The sequence below is a fragment of the Diabrotica undecimpunctata genome, chromosome 3 (assembly GCF_040954645.1).
Source record: "Diabrotica undecimpunctata isolate CICGRU chromosome 3, icDiaUnde3, whole genome shotgun sequence".
NCBI classification, from domain to species: domain Eukaryota; kingdom Metazoa; phylum Arthropoda; class Insecta; order Coleoptera; family Chrysomelidae; genus Diabrotica; species Diabrotica undecimpunctata.
Genome location: NC_092805.1, coordinates 35,320,264 through 35,336,280, shown reverse-complemented (window position 1 = coordinate 35,336,280; position 16,017 = coordinate 35,320,264). Strand labels below are relative to the sequence as shown.

General features: G+C 33.0%; 2 protein-coding genes across 15 annotated transcripts in view; both read left to right on the top strand.

Moving 5' to 3' along the window:
- LOC140436668 (uncharacterized) overlaps positions 1 to 16,017 on the top strand; it is a 411,170-nt gene that overhangs the window by 86,483 nt on the left and 308,670 nt on the right. The window contains exon 1 of one of the 14 annotated variants that reach the window (XM_072525688.1): positions 12,898 to 13,086. The exons of the other annotated variants lie outside the window; for them this stretch is intronic. The gene's annotated coding sequence lies outside the window, so the exon portion shown is untranslated. Of the gene's footprint in view, positions 1 to 12,897; positions 13,087 to 16,017 lie in introns of those variants that run through there. 14 annotated transcript variants of the gene reach the window in all.
- Positions 4,159 to 4,743, top strand: LOC140435739 (uncharacterized). Its single transcript, XM_072524458.1, has one exon. The coding sequence runs from the start codon at positions 4,159 to 4,161 to the stop codon at positions 4,741 to 4,743; it is 585 nt and encodes a 194-aa protein (XP_072380559.1).

The following is a 16,017-nucleotide window of genomic DNA, read 5'->3' as shown; positions in this document are numbered from 1 at the left end:
TAAATGACAGTAAACAATGCTTACAATGAACGAACAATAAATAAAATTTTAAATTAAAAACTACAAAAGCACTGAAATTAGTATTTTTATCACCAGAGAAAAAACCCAGTACCTTCTGTTCGATATCAACAAAAATAGACAATAGACACCATGATAGAAAGGAATAACACCTGCTTTTAGAACAAACAACAACTAAGGCAAATATGTTAAGAAAAACAAGAGCCAAATCACACAGTGGTACATACAAACTTAAATGTGGCGACTGCCCAAAAACTTACATCGGTCAAATTGGTAGAACTTTTAACAAACGTGTAGCAGAACATAAAAGTGCTTTTAATAATATAAAAATAGATTCTACGTATGCACTTCACCTTTTAGACCACAATTATTCTTTTAATGACGAATTAAAAATTCTTCACATTGAAAATAAAGGGCTTAAGCTATCTTTATTAGAATCTGTGGACATAATTCTGAATGATCAACTTGAGACAAACAGTTCTCTCCTCCACTTATTCAGTTAAATACTATAAAGTGTAAACGCATACCAATTATAGATATCACCTGAGAAATGTACTCTGCCGAAACACTGTAAGTAGTGATAAAAAAAAAATCATAATAAATTTTATGGAAGTTTTGAAAACAAGAATTTTCAGTGTTTTGTTGTTAGATACCTGAAATAAATTTATATCAAGTAACGGTCGAATACATCACTTAATAATCTAGTTGGAGATGACATTTATGTATTTTTGCTCATTATTCTGACATCAAAGAACTCAAAAATATTGAATTGTTTCTCAGATTGTGTGTGCTAAATTATAATTAGCAATATTCAGTTTACAATTTCTCATCATAAAGTTGATTTACGAATGAATTAATTATCTCATTGTAATATTGTACAGCAGTAAAGTGTATCTCTAAAAAAATTTAAATAACAATAATTAAGAAATTAAGGTTAATAATTAAAGTTATTTTTTCTGATAAGGCTCCTTGGTTTCGATAACTGAAACAATAAACTGTTGGTCTCAAATTGAATCAAACAACCATAAACTTAGTATTTACGTTAAAAGCGTAATTTGCAAAAAATTCATCTTCAAAATTATTCATATCTTAGTTACGTTTAGATGAATCATTTAAAGTCCAGAAACAAATAAAGAACAGTTTACGATTGCAAATGAATCATCAAAACTGCGATATTCCTTTTGCTCATATATTCCACAAATATAAATATTAATGGTTGCTTTTGACCAAATATTGATATAAATTTCTTTTTTGACAGGAAATTAACGAGCTGATGAACAGATAACTCTTGTGTGCATTAAAATGCAGCCAAAGATGGAAGGACACTAGTCTATATTTTGCACAACCATAAATTTTAAGTTGATTATATTAATCTTTCACTTAACTTGAGTGCATCTACTTTAAACAATCTCGGACTGAATTATTTGGAATTTTTTATTTGCGAATTTGTAGACAGAACACTTTTAGGCCAGTTCGCAGAGTTTTTGAATATCTCGTTATACGTATATAATTATTATTATGAAACTTATATCGACTTTTCTCAATTTTCGTATTAGACCAAGTGAAATTTAACTTTGTCGAGTTTTTTTCTTTCTTTTGCTGAGTTTTGTGAATCTTTCAAACGCAAGGTTCCGTGCTTGAGTTTTGTGCCGCTTTTATATTATCTATAGCAGCGGTCGGGGAACATTTTTAATCATTACCCCAAAATATTTTTGTGTAAGTTGATATTACCCCATGGCGAAGAGCAAGAAAAAACGAAATCGCCTCTTTTTAGCATCTTTCATGTTATAGCCCCCATGATAATTTTGAAAAAAAAAACATTAATTAAAAATTTAATTTAAACATCATTTATTCAATTTATCAATGTAATACCTAGTAATCCATAACTTTCACCCCCACAGAAAATATAAGTAAATGATAATTTCTTGTTATTTTGTCATACAAGAAAAATATCATATAAATTACAAAATAACGAGAAATTATCATTTGCTTATATTTTCTGTGGGGGCGAATTTTCATGGGAGAGGTTTCATGTTCGATACAATTGCTTCAAACTTGGGACTTGGTGTAAGAGGTTGGTTTACTCTCAAATTGAATATTAGATCGAAGTTCAAGAATTGCTTCTGCTAAACCTGAAGGTTCTTCTGGTATCATAACAATTTCACATGTAAAAGGATCTGCAATGCAACTGAGAGTAAGTGTATCAAGATCTGGAAAGTAATCTGAAAACCGCTTTCTGAGTTTGATAAGATGTCTTACAATTGTATCCTTGATGTCAGCAAAAGTAATATTTTCGCAATCTTCCAAAAACAAAGCTAACCTTGAAAAAGTAGCTGTCTTGTTCGGTTCTACTTTCTGTCTCCAATATTGCAGCTTTAACCCAAACGCTGACACTATTTCTCTCGCTGAAATGATATTAATATTCTTTTCTTGCAATTCTTTGTTTAATATATTTATACTCTCAAAAATTCCCGCTAAATATGCGAGATATGCAACCCAGGAAGAGTTTTTAACTTATCTGCGAGAATATTTAGTCATACTCGATTTAGTACATTTCCGCGAGAAAGCCACCTTACTTCTGTATAATAAAGTAGGTCCGTATATTCAGCTTCACCGTCCTGACATAATTCACGAAATAGCCGCGTGTTTAGTGCATGTCCCTTGATAAAATTTACAATATTGATGACATCATGCATGACAGCTTCCAGTGTAGGTTCTAAATATTTGACCATAAGGGCCTGGCGATGGATCATACAGTGAGTAACTTAAATATTTGGGTTATTTTTTTTACAAAAGCCGAAAAACCATTAATATGATCCAGCATAGCTGGAGCTCCATGCAAAGATTCAGAAATACAGTTTTCCCATTTTAAACTTTGCACATTGAAATATTCATTTACTTTATTGTAGACATCAATTCCACGAGATCTCAACTCGAGAGGAGAACAAAACAGCAATTCCTCTTCAAAATTATCTACACCTGTGTAGCGAACATATACCATTAGCTGTGAATTGCTACGAAAATCAGTTGTCTCATCAAGCTAAATAGCAAAATATTTAGCCTGTTTAATACGAAAATAACCTGTTCCTTTACATTTTCTGTTAATATAGAAATTTGTTCTTTCACAATTTTCGCAGACAATGGCACTGAATTCAGTTTCTTTGCTTCTTTTTGACCACACATAATCTCTGCCATTTTTACAGCAGCTGGTTTAACCAAATCTTCACCAATAGTGTATGGTTTCTTATTTCGTGCAATCAATCAGGCTACTTCATAGCTAGCCCTTGATGTTGGACGCCGATCAAATGTACCAACCAAGTTGCTATTCAATATTTGTCTTTTAACAGGTATTTCTAAATTTGCAAAGTATTCTCGCAGTTTGGAAGACAGGTGTGAATGCAAATTATCTAAATTGTAAATGTTTCTTCAATTGCCTTTTTTTGAAAGATTCTGAAATCAGTACCTTCACACATACAACACACTCTGGTTTCATTGTACCATTGTCTTCTATTTATGTAAAGCCGTAATTAAGGAATTCGTCTTGGTATGTTCTTTTTCTATTTGCTTCCATCTTAAGGGAGACAGAAAATAATAGTTGTAAAATACTTGAATTAAATTTTTAAATTGCGGCTTACCTTGATCGATATATCGATGATTAATGATAAAATGGTGATCTTGTCAGCAACTAATTAGTAAAAACTTGCTCTCTGACTCGTCAATGTATTTGTATCTTGACGGCATAGCACGAACTGAGCAGGTAGTCGGGGCCGGGACTGTGCTTTACTACACAAAGATATAACTCCAGAACACTCTAGTGGTGGAGAGAAAGATGGCGTAGCCTGCATATGTCGCTAAATTGTTTAAGTTGAAAAAATACTAACAGGTTTATAAAATAGCAAATTAAGAATATACACACATTCAAAAATGTTTTGCATATTATCTGTAACGCCACTGAACGTTTCTCATTTGAAATTTTTTGCACTGATTTTTTTTTGTCTACTAAAATATTGTATTTTATTGCTTGTTTTTTGTTTCTTAATCGTCGCAAAGATTCTCAGTATTCATATTGCGTTCATCAGTTTTCGAAAACCGATATTTGTAAAAATTGGTTTGCGTTTTATTCACTTTCTAGTGAACAATATGAATAGACAAGTGATATCTGAGTTCAACAGAGCTAGAATCGTTACTTTGATTGAGGAAGGCCACAGACAAGTCGACGTTGCTGTCCGGGTTGGAGTTAATCAGAGTGATGTGTCTCTGATTGTAAAAAAATGTGGAGAGACGAATTCTGTTAGCGATCGTCCAAAAAGCGGAAAACCCAGAATTACTACCAATGCCCAAGAACGCTTTTTAACGTTAACTGCCCGGAGAAACCCCTCTATGACTGCCCCTGCTATTAGAAGACAGCTCCAGCAAGCTCATAACATTGTAATTTGCGATCAGACTATTAGAAACAGGTTACATTCGGCGAATTTATTTACAAGAAGACCATTGTTTGTACCAAAGCTTGCGTTAGAGCAGAAAAGGACTCGACTGGAATGGGCCAATGAACATTTACAATGGCATGACAATAGATGGGGAAACGTATTATTTTCTTATGAAACCAAAAACAATGACAAACCCTTTTGTCGGATAATCGCCGAATTAGGATTTGGAGGAACCCAAATCGACAGGGTAGACTTAACCAAGCTGTCCAAAGAGTCCCATATCAAGGTGGCTCCATAACGTTTTGGGGCGGCATCATGCTAAATAATAAAACTCCTTTAATTCCTATTGTTGGTAACATGAATGGACAAATTTATATTGATACTATTCTTAGGCCTGTTGTACGCTTGTGGCGAGGAGCTGTTGGTCCAGAATTTATTTTTATGGACGACAATGCGCCTTCCCATCGTACGAGACATGTGGCAGATTTTTTAGAGGCAGAAGATATCGTCAGATTACAATGGCCACCTTGCTCACCTGACCTCAATCCCATTGAGCACGGATGGGATATGCTCAAAAGAAAAATTCAATCCCGGCAGCCATCCCCAAGGACACTACAAGACTTTAGAATAGCAGCGATTGAAGAATGGAGCACCATGGACCAGAACTACATTAATACACTTATAAGAAGCATGGGACATCGCATTCAGTCTTGCATTGATGCAAGAGGTGGAAATACGGCATATTAAGTATTAGTTCCTATATCTGTACAAATTTAAAAAAATATATTTATAATACATATTATGAATAATAATAATAAATTGTTAATCCTTTAAATTTTGTTTATTGTTTTTTTCAAAACATACAATTTTATATATATAATAAAGTATTTTGTTAAAAAAAAAATAGATTTCGCCAGATTTTATGGATAATTTTGAAAATATTACATTATGCAAAACATTTTTGAGTGTGTATATACTTTTTACTCACAAAAGTTTCATTTTTACCCCCAAAAATTTAATTTTTACCCCATTTGGGGTAATTTACCCCGGTTCCCCGACCGCTGATCTATAGAGACGTGCTTGATCTGATTGGATGATGTTGACATGGGAAGGACTAACGATTCTAGAGAATTTTACAGGATAATAATTTGATGTCTTCTTGGTGATGCAAGGTTCTTGCAATGTTCCACATGTCCCATTTGCTATCTATGATACTAAGTATTCTGGCCCATGTTTGTAGGGATGTCCACTTTTTTGTATCTGCTTATCATATTTTTTCATTGACCTGTATTTTCCATGCATTTTAATGTTTTCTTATTTTTTAAGAAATCCTACATCCGTTTCGAAGATATATTTTTTACCTTGCTCATCCTTGAGTATCGTGCCATCATTTAGGCGTTGGTAGCCTCCATGTCTTGTACATGTAAAAATTGGCCAATCCATTGACGAAGATTTCGGTGCCACGAATATTTGTTCCTGCCAATTTGTCTCTTTACCTCTTTTCAAGTACAAGTATTTAAGATTTCTCTTTTTTATAATTTTCGTTAAGTCACCTTAAATAAGTCACAATTTTATTACTTTTTTTATTTAAAAGACGCCTAGCGGTGCCTTGGTTGTTTACAACTAGTCACAAAAGATTAGACCAACGATCAAATTTTGTCTATTAATAATCTTAAAACTAATGTTTGTTGGTTCCTCCCTAATGGCATTTCTCCATTTTTTTAATGGCTTAAATGTAGCACTTACCACGTACAGGACTTTTAGACAAAAACTGTTTACACTGACTTAAAAGGATTAACAATAACTCGAAAGGTTTAGTATATTTAGCTCTTCTCACTATTCCATGCTGATCCAGGAGTTGAATAGCTTCTACGTTTACATGGTTATTAATTCTGTTTTCATGCTTCTTTGCAAATACTTTAATCACATCTGCGACCATTTCTACACCTAGGTCTCTATGTAGGTCGCTACTTCTTATGTACCAGGAAACATTTACAATATCCCTCAGTACTTTATGCTGAAAACTTTGAATCATTTTGATGTTACTAGCACTGGTACATCACCAAAGCAGTATGCCATATGTCCATACCGGCTTCAGCACTTGGTTTATACATCATTAACTTATTATGTATTTACAGATTCGATTTTCTTCCAAGGCGCCAGTACAGTTTTCTATATTTGATGTTCATTTCTATTTTTTTATGCGTTCTTTCCATTTTAGCGTGATATCTAGATTCGTGCCCAGATATTTTGCTGTATTGGCATATTGGCGTAAAGTAGTGCCATTTAATACTATTGGTGTTTTATTTACATTTTTGTTGGAAAAATCTACATATATTGATTTAGTGTTATTGAGTTTGATACGCCATTTCTTGATCCATGCATCATCCTTATTGAGTTCTCTTGCAGTTTTACTTTTACTTCAATTTTATCATTATTATCTGCATCATCAACAAACCTAGCAGTTGTGGTTGTGTTTAATACTGGTATATCGTAGATATATAGCAGATAAGGTAATGGGCCTAAAACATTGCCTTGGAGTACTCCAGCACTTATTGTTCTTGCTTCAAACAGTCTTCATATTTTATTCTACACAATCTTTCACTAATATACAATTTTAGTAATTGACTATGTTCTTTAGGTAAAAGTAAATCCAGTTTGTGTTCTAGCCCATCATGCCAGACTTGTCAAAATCCTGGGCAATATCCAGAAGTGATTATTTCCTAGTGTTGCGTGATTATTTCTAAATCCAAACTGATGTGGAGAGCTTTAATAAGAATTTTTCAAACAATTTTGAAATCACTGGCAGCAACGATATTGGCCGATAAGATGTTACCTCATTTGATGGTTTCCCAACTTTGCTATCATAGTTTCTCCGCCACCTTCCAGCATCTTGGGAAGTATTTAAGTCTATTCGAAGTATTGAATAGATTTGATAGCTTAACTATTGCTTTTCTGGGCAACTTTTTCAATATTTCTCCTGTTATGAGGTCATATCCCAGTGCCTTTTTAGGATTAATGTTTGTTAGTATTTCAGTTTTAATTCCTTTAGGTGTTACTAATTGCATTGTCTCTCTAATATTTTCATCTATTATTGAAAATTGTCAATCTCAGATTGCATATGATGATGATATGATCAGCAAATATGTCCACTTTTTCTTACTTTTAGGCCATGCACTATCAGATTTTTTAATAGGTGGATTTTGTGTTATTGGCCTCTTAAGTCTGCTCGTGGCTTTCCGTAATGAGTAATCATTATCTTTTTCATAGGTAAGCTCCTTTAAGAATTTGTTTATTAATTCGTGTTTAATTTTTTTTTCGAGCTATTTGATTTAACCTGATTTTATTCAAAGTTGTTCTGCATTGCTGCCATTTTCTTCTCGGTCGCCTTTTTTCGCAACCATAATTCTTATCTCTGTTGGGTAATTATTATCTTCCGTCCTTATTTTGATTGGCTTAGTATTCACCCACGCTGCCTGCTGTATATGTTTATGTTTTATTTCTCTGCTTCTTGGTCAAGCTCTTCAATTGTTTTCAAGCTAACGTTCAGTTCTATTTTGTTTTTTAAATCCTGTACAAAGCCTATCCAATCCGTTGTCTTGTTAGACAATTTTAGATTCTCTTCTTTCATAATTATTCTATCAATTACTGTCAATATTACTGAGGAGTGATCTGATACTATGTCTAGTCCCTCTTCTATTTAAATATAATTTTAGCTACGCTATATTCTGCAGAATATAGCGTACGCCGCTTGGGGCTGATCAACCTGGAGCCCCAGTAGGTGCGCTTTACTTTAAAATCTCCGCCGAAGATAAATTTTTTGCCGGGGTTTTGTAATAGTTCGGAGTAATCTTCTTTTTTCAAATTATATTTTGGTGGAAAATATATTGGTACAATTTTAATATTTATTATTTGATGTACAATATATATATATATATATATATATATATATATATATATATATATATTAACAGGTGTTATCTGCATTTGTTCTATATTTATTGAAGTGTCTTCATGGTGTTTAATTTTGTTTTATAATCACTGCACTTCCACATCTTGCAACATTTGCTGGACGAATTTTGTGACATTTACAGTATCCCTTTAGCTTTATATAAGTTTCATTTGTAAAATGAGTTACAGAGACAAGGCAAATGTCTATTTTTTATTGATTTAGGTACATCTGCAGGGTACCTTTATGCTTCAGTAGACCATTAGCGTTCCAAGCTATTAGTTTGGAGTCTTCTAGATCTAGGTCTCCATGCAGCTCTTTTACTGCTACCTTCTAATTTTGACAGTCTAGTCATAACATCTTTTTTGAATGCTTCTTAATTTTTTTTCTGTTTATCGAGCCTAGCCACTATGCTAATAGCCTGTCTTTAATACTATTGTTTCTTTACTTGGCACCGTTTCCCTTTACCATACCGCTCCATGTATTTTTCGTTTTATTTTCTTGACATTCTTGACCTTTGTTTTGTTTTCAATCTTTTTATTTTATTGAACGGAGTTTTCTTCATTGAAGCTACTTCTCCATATTTCTGTAGAGTCTTAGCTACCTGACAACCTCTATAATTTGTCTAAAATGAAGAAAGAAGGACAAAAATCATCCAGTTTTGTAGTTAAATAGGAATAGAAATAAAAATCGATTCTTTAGTTTTGTGCGCAGTGCTATGATCAGCGCAACAAAAACTGCATTTAGATTCAGCGTTAAAGTTATGTGAGGGAATATTATTGAAACTATTGTCTTTAGTGTCAAAATAGTTATCCTTTTAATGACAAATTATTTGTACAGAACTTTTATAGCTGATCTATAATTTACCTAATCCAAGTGGGGAACAGATTTTATTATCATGCCTGTTCAATTTTCTAGAATTACTTTACGAAGCCTCATTAAACCACGAGCGCACAATCCAACTTAAAACTTCTTTAGCTGGCCTAAAACTGAATGGCCAATTTACTTCGTTCTTAAAAGCTCTACTTATACATACGACTCCAGAAGCAAATGTCATCGAATGGTAATGGCTGATGATGATTGTTGTGGTTTATCAACTACTAATAAACATTAGCGATGCTAATAATAACGTTCGTTCGTTTCGACTAAAACAATTTATTGAACTCTTAGCATGGTAGTACTAGCGGATTTTAAAAAGGAGTCAGTCTCGTTTATGTTTTTAGTGATTTTGCGTTTCATGGAAATACATGACACAATTATTTGTTTTTTATTACTATTGTAGCCATGAAGGAAAACCGTCATTGGATCATATCATGTGCTGGAATATCACATTTTCGGAAACGGAGGTGTTTAGTTAGCGACTTAACGCATGTAATTTATATTTCTGATTTATAATAATTAAAATAAAAATGAAACTATGAATAATAATTGTCTTTGCCTTTATAGGTAATGGATTTTGACAAGAGCTATGACCTTGTAAATAACAGGTAAACTTGTGTACTGCATCGACATGACTCATAGCTCTTGTCAAAATCCATTACCTCTATCAGTATGTTGTCGGCTTCCATATTACACCTCTTTATATTTTTCTATTTTTTGTAATATTTTATTAAACAAACCCCTTAGCCACTTTGTTTTTGTTTCCTCTAATGCTGTCAGTACTTCTTATTTTGGACTCCATTACAGTCTGTGATGTGTCTACTGGGTGTTTGTCAAAATCTTCGTTTAATAAGCTATCAAAATATTTCTTCCAGTCATTTTTACCCCTTCTTCTATTAGTATTGCCGAATGTAGGCCTATACCAGTTCTCTCCATTCATCTTTATTTTATTTTTCAGTCGTTTCCACATTGGTCATGCAGATTTTTTAATGTCGCCATTCCAACGCATTTAAGATATTTCCCGTGGTATCTTTACTTTATAAGGGTGTCAGTTCCCTATTTCCTTATTCCATCTACCCTTCTCGAAATATTCATTATATCCAACCTATTTCAACTTTAATTTGCTGTCTATAGCGTCCTAAACTTTTGTTGTATCCGGGATTGTTTCGCTAGTTTTGCGATCTTTAAGTTTTAACTCTAAATTTTTCTTATCTTCTCCATGTTTGCTTTAGTAAAAATGTTTATTTCTCAGCCTAATATATGAGAAGAGAGCTCACCCCATATCATTCTTACTCTTGGATACATCTATCTGATTAAAATCTGCATTCTTTGCTCTAGATTGGATTATTATTTTCGCTTTCTTTTGGTGTCAAATTGATGATATTCGCTTATATTTTAGCTTTTGCTACTTCCTGCCACTTGTCTAGGATATTCCTTTTGAATTTTGATTTTATATCTTCTTGGAGCTATATGTTGTAGATGTAGAAGTTGGATGTATATGATACTTTTGCAGCGCTATCAACCATCTTATTTTCTTGGATGCCGATATAAGAAGGCACTCATATTATTGGTATTGTAGTCCATCGAGAAATGTGGAGATGGATCGATTCTAATATTTTTTGCACCAAGTGGTCTTGAGTGAAAATACGATGATATGATGATGATGTACTTAACGAACGATTGGTACAGAAACATCAGAGATTGGACCCACACAAAAGGAAATGAATTAATCCATCAAGCCCAGAATAGAGAGAAATTTGCCATATTGATCGCCAACCTCAACAGAGAAGGCACTTAGGAGGAGGAGGAGGTACAGTATACTGACAATATAATAGGATCCTACCGAAGAGGCTTTTTGAAAAACAGATCTACCATTGATCACATATCATTCATCAGACAAATATTAGAAAAAACGACGGAGTACGACATAGACTATATCTTCGTAGACTTTAAGGCAGCGTACTACACTGTTGACAGATCCCAATTATATTCGGTTATGATCGAATTTGGAGTACCAAAATGATTGGTAGAATTAATTAAAATGACAAAGAGGAACGTTGAATGAGGATCTTTAAGAACCATTTACAACTAACAGGACTGCGCCAGGGAAATGCGCTATCATGCACGCTGTTCAACCTAGCGTTAGAAAAAGTTGTGAGAGATTCGGGAATAATACGGGTTTTATTATTCCGTTATTTGGAGTATATCTGAGTTGTTTTACCTCCTGGTGAATTGAATCATTTTAGATTTATGGAAAGAGAACCTGAACCTGAGCTACTCCTCTTACCAGTAAATTACCATTTTGGAGTGTAATTTTCCCTGTTACGACGGATTTGCTTGAAAATTTGGTTTTAGGTTCCTCTTATCCTCAACTTTACTTTTGGACTTGGTCCTAGGGTTGCTTTTACTTGGGGAGTGAAAGCCACCCCTCCTAGAGTAGAATAAGTAAATAGTAAAATAAGTCAGGAAATGGATAAATTGTCAAATTCTAAACAACTTACTAGAAGTCAATACTTCTTGACGTAGTGAAGTTAACTTTATAAGTTATTTGCGAGTGAAAATGTATATTTAAAAAAAAACACGTTTTCAGACGGTTTTTCACAAATTACTTAAAAAGTAAGAATTTATCAAAAAAAAAAAAACGTTCTATAGACCCAGTAGAAACAGAAGTAGAGGGATAACTTAAATCCAAATTTCCATGCAAATCAGTGGAGAGAAGGTATTCAATGACATTGTTTTACTTATATCTAATCTAGGGGGTCAGATTTAGGGTTAAACTGTGATAAAATCTTAAATTATGTTGTTTAATATTCATTGACATTCAGTTATTTCATTGAAAGATTATTTGAGTCAATAATCCGCTTTATTTTACAATTATACGATTTTTTTAGTAATAGGGGTAGTTCTCACTCCTAAAAAATAAAAAAGCAACCTATGGCACAAGTCCAAAAGTGAAGTGGAGTGTAAGTAGAACCTACATCCAAATTTTAATGCTATTCGGTGGTGACACGGAAAATTACAGGGTATCGCCATATTTCACGTTTATGTACTTAGCTATCTCGGAATATATAATAAAGGACTCACAAACATTTTGTAATAGAAATGAATTTGTCGTTGCAGATTTTCCTTGACAATATACAATAAGGTCATCTGCGTATAGGGCACATTTTAAGGGAGATTTTTTATGAGAGCAAATATCATTGATGGTCAGTAAGAAAAGCGTTAAACTCAAAGCAGAACCTTGGACACACTATTGTCAATGACATGTCGCTCTAATAATACTCCATTAACTGTGAAGGAATAATTTAATGTCAAACCAAACTATTCATTCGAATATATTGTAGAGTTAGAAATAAATCATTGAAGTCGTTTGTATATTATAACATCTTAAATCATTTAAAATTAAATTATTATTTAATTTAAATTAATTTTTGTCAGCTTTTCGTAATTTATATAATATTGATTTTACCCGCCACTGATGATCATGAGCATTTTGCGGTCGTTTACCAAGTAAAGAAAATCGTCCAATAACTAAAACTATTGTTTAATTTTTATATTGTTATTGTTTGTTTGTTGGTCTTGTTACTGTTTAATGAGTACGGTTTTTTATTTCATGAATTCGCATGCGGAATAGGTGAATATCACGATGAATGTTTATATAAAAACAGTTACTTGAGTCGGCGATGTCTTGGTAGGTGGTAGGTTGTGTTTTTGTTCACTAAATGTTCGTACGGGTTGTTTAATTGTCTAGTGCCGTGAAATAGAGTATGTTTTATCGTTAAAAAACTTTTTAAAGTGTAATATATTATCGAGGTAAGTTATTAACGTGTAAGCACCTTACTAGTTCCAGAAAAAGAATAAAAGTCATAACCTTTTAGATTATCTAATGTACAATGTGGATATTAAACTAGGAAAAATGAAACCTGGGAACAAAAACAAAACAACCTACGCTTCGAAGAATATTCATGATTTTTATTAGAATAAAAATCAATAGTGTTTGCTGTACTTTGTTTTTAACCTTCGGGTAGTGGCGCTAGAGTTTCTTACAAGTTTAGTTGCCCGGCTGTCGTACTATTAGTAACGTTTTAGTAAAAAAAAAATAATTTAAACTTTATTAAACTAAACAGAACAATGATTTGAATAATTATCGAAAAAAATGTCATCTGTATAAAATAAACAAACGTAACACAATAAACATACTTAAAAAATGTTAAATAAACCTAAATGCAACAAATAGCTACCAAAAAAATAACGATATACTTTTATTGTAGTTCCCTACAGTATTGACATACACCTGTAATATGCTCTAAACATATAAGTGCATTGAATTTGTAGCAGGAAAAACGAGTTTTTCTATTCTTTCTCCAGCCGCAGTAGATGCACCTTCCAGCAGGTAATGGCATTTGTTGATTTTCCGGTGCATCACTTCGAGTTACTTCCATAAGTCTCAGCGTCCTCGGAAGATTGCTGCTGCAACAGCTGCTTTCCTTTTCAAATGTGGATGAACGAATGCGTTTGCTAAATATCTTAACAAATGTCGTCGCCGTATATTTGAGTCTCAGTTGTTTGCTTTATATATCATCTGAGTATTGATTCCTGCAACATTATTTAATATTGTGTAGAATATCACCATGGGCCATCTTCTGCTATTCCGGGAGCAGTTTTAACTAGCGCACAACTTATTTACAACGTAGACACCCCCTTTTGTATTATTGTAAGTAGTGACTATTACTGCTTTAGATATTTACACCACTGTTTATGCCAATATCATCATGATGGTACATGCTTGATATTAAAATCACATTTTTGCGTTGCTTTGGGATATAAGAAACGATTGTGATATTATCTGTAAAGCCAAACATGCTTGTATGCATTGGACGTTTAGTGGGGTTTAAAAATTCGACTGGCAGTTCGGTTTTATTTTTTCTTAGTGTTCCAATTGTAGTTATTTTGTAATCCCGAAGCAACTTTTCCATAAGTGGAACTGATGTAAACCAGTTATCAATTGTCAAGTTAACGCGTGAACCAGAAATGTGTTTGCACAATCTTAAAATCACATCACTAGGTTTGATAGAAAATTTATATGGGCCATCGGGTTGGGATCCCACGTAGACTTTCATTTTTGAAGTGTAAAATACTTTTGAATCACTGCAAATATCTTGAGTCCGTATTTATTAGGTTTTGAGGGAATGTACTGACTGAACGAACATTTTCCTCTGAAAGCAGGGAGCATCTCATCAATGGTAACAAATGCTGAATGATTATAACCATTTTGACAATTTTTTACGAATGGTCGAACACCACACGAATGGGAGCTAGCCTGTCAATTTTTGATCGCTCTGCACGTGTTTCCTTATCATCAAACATAATTCAAAGAAAAAGAAATCGGAACCTTTGTAGAGTCATCGTAAGATAAAAAATTTCTATACCATAACCATCTCTTCTCCAAACATCTTCTGCACCGGTAGAAGAGTCCTATAAAATCACGGATTTCCATTTCATCAGTGAGATTAGCTTTTCGCCCTCGCGGATAATTTTCTTGAATGGAGGCTATGTATTTATTTGTATTTTCCACAATGATACCAATTATCCTGCCATCCAAGAAATATTCCAAATCCCGACAGCGTCCTAAGTTTTTAGTACTTTTTGTAGGCCCTGGTAAGCCAATTATTATGTTATCCTGTCTTGTTCAAGTGGTTCTTGGCTTTAGAGGATGCTTCTTCCCGTGAGTTCAGTTCTTCCCTAAAACAATAAAAATTTAGCATGACTTGCTAATACATATTGTAGTTTTTTAACATACCTATATAGAAAAGACAGACAGACTGACGAACCGTAACTGTTTCATCTGCATCTGATATCTTCTTGTTCTGATTCACTGTCGTGATTTATAACTTCCTCAATGTCCTGTTACTCTTCCTCTGATTCACCTTCGCATGCCACTGTTTCAATATCACTATTGTCTAGTCCTACTTCTTCTAAAAGTTTCTGCAAGTAAGCTTTGCCTTTGCTCGTAATCCCCCATTGTCAAAATCTAACAATCTTTTAATTAGAATTAGAGAAATGTACAAATATCTAAGAGCTTACCTCGGAATATTTTTGTAACGATATTAGTGGCGCCGGTCTGAGACACCCGAAAGCTCGTTTATTATACTACATTATATTACACTGTAATATATTTACACAACGACTAACCAACAGCAATACATTTTTTCACTTTTTATGATTGTTTAACAAAAAAACAAAGCAAAATCAGCTATACGTCATCAAGCATTTGTCATCAGCTATCACTCATATACCTTTTTTCTTTACTGACCAATATTACATTCATAACATATTTAAAATCTGTTTTAACTGCAAACTAACACATTTTGTGAAGTTTTCAGGAGTTACTTTTATCAGATTTATATATTATATATCGTGCACAGATTGCCGTTCACCTGAATTCGGAAATGCTGCACATTTTGGAAATAAAATTAAACTTATAGGGACAATTTAATAATTTATATTTCTATATTTCTATATTTATATTATATAAATATAGATTTATTCATGAATATAGTTTATAATATGCATTAACCAACAAGAATAATCCAGTAAACGATAAAAAAGGGCCTAACTTTTTTTATTGGAAATATAATAAAACAAAAATTGTAATTCAGTTTACAACAGCCTAAAATATCTATATTTTTTCTTTAAATTTAAACAAATTTTAAGGGTTGAAAAAAAAAAATTAATTTTCAGTGA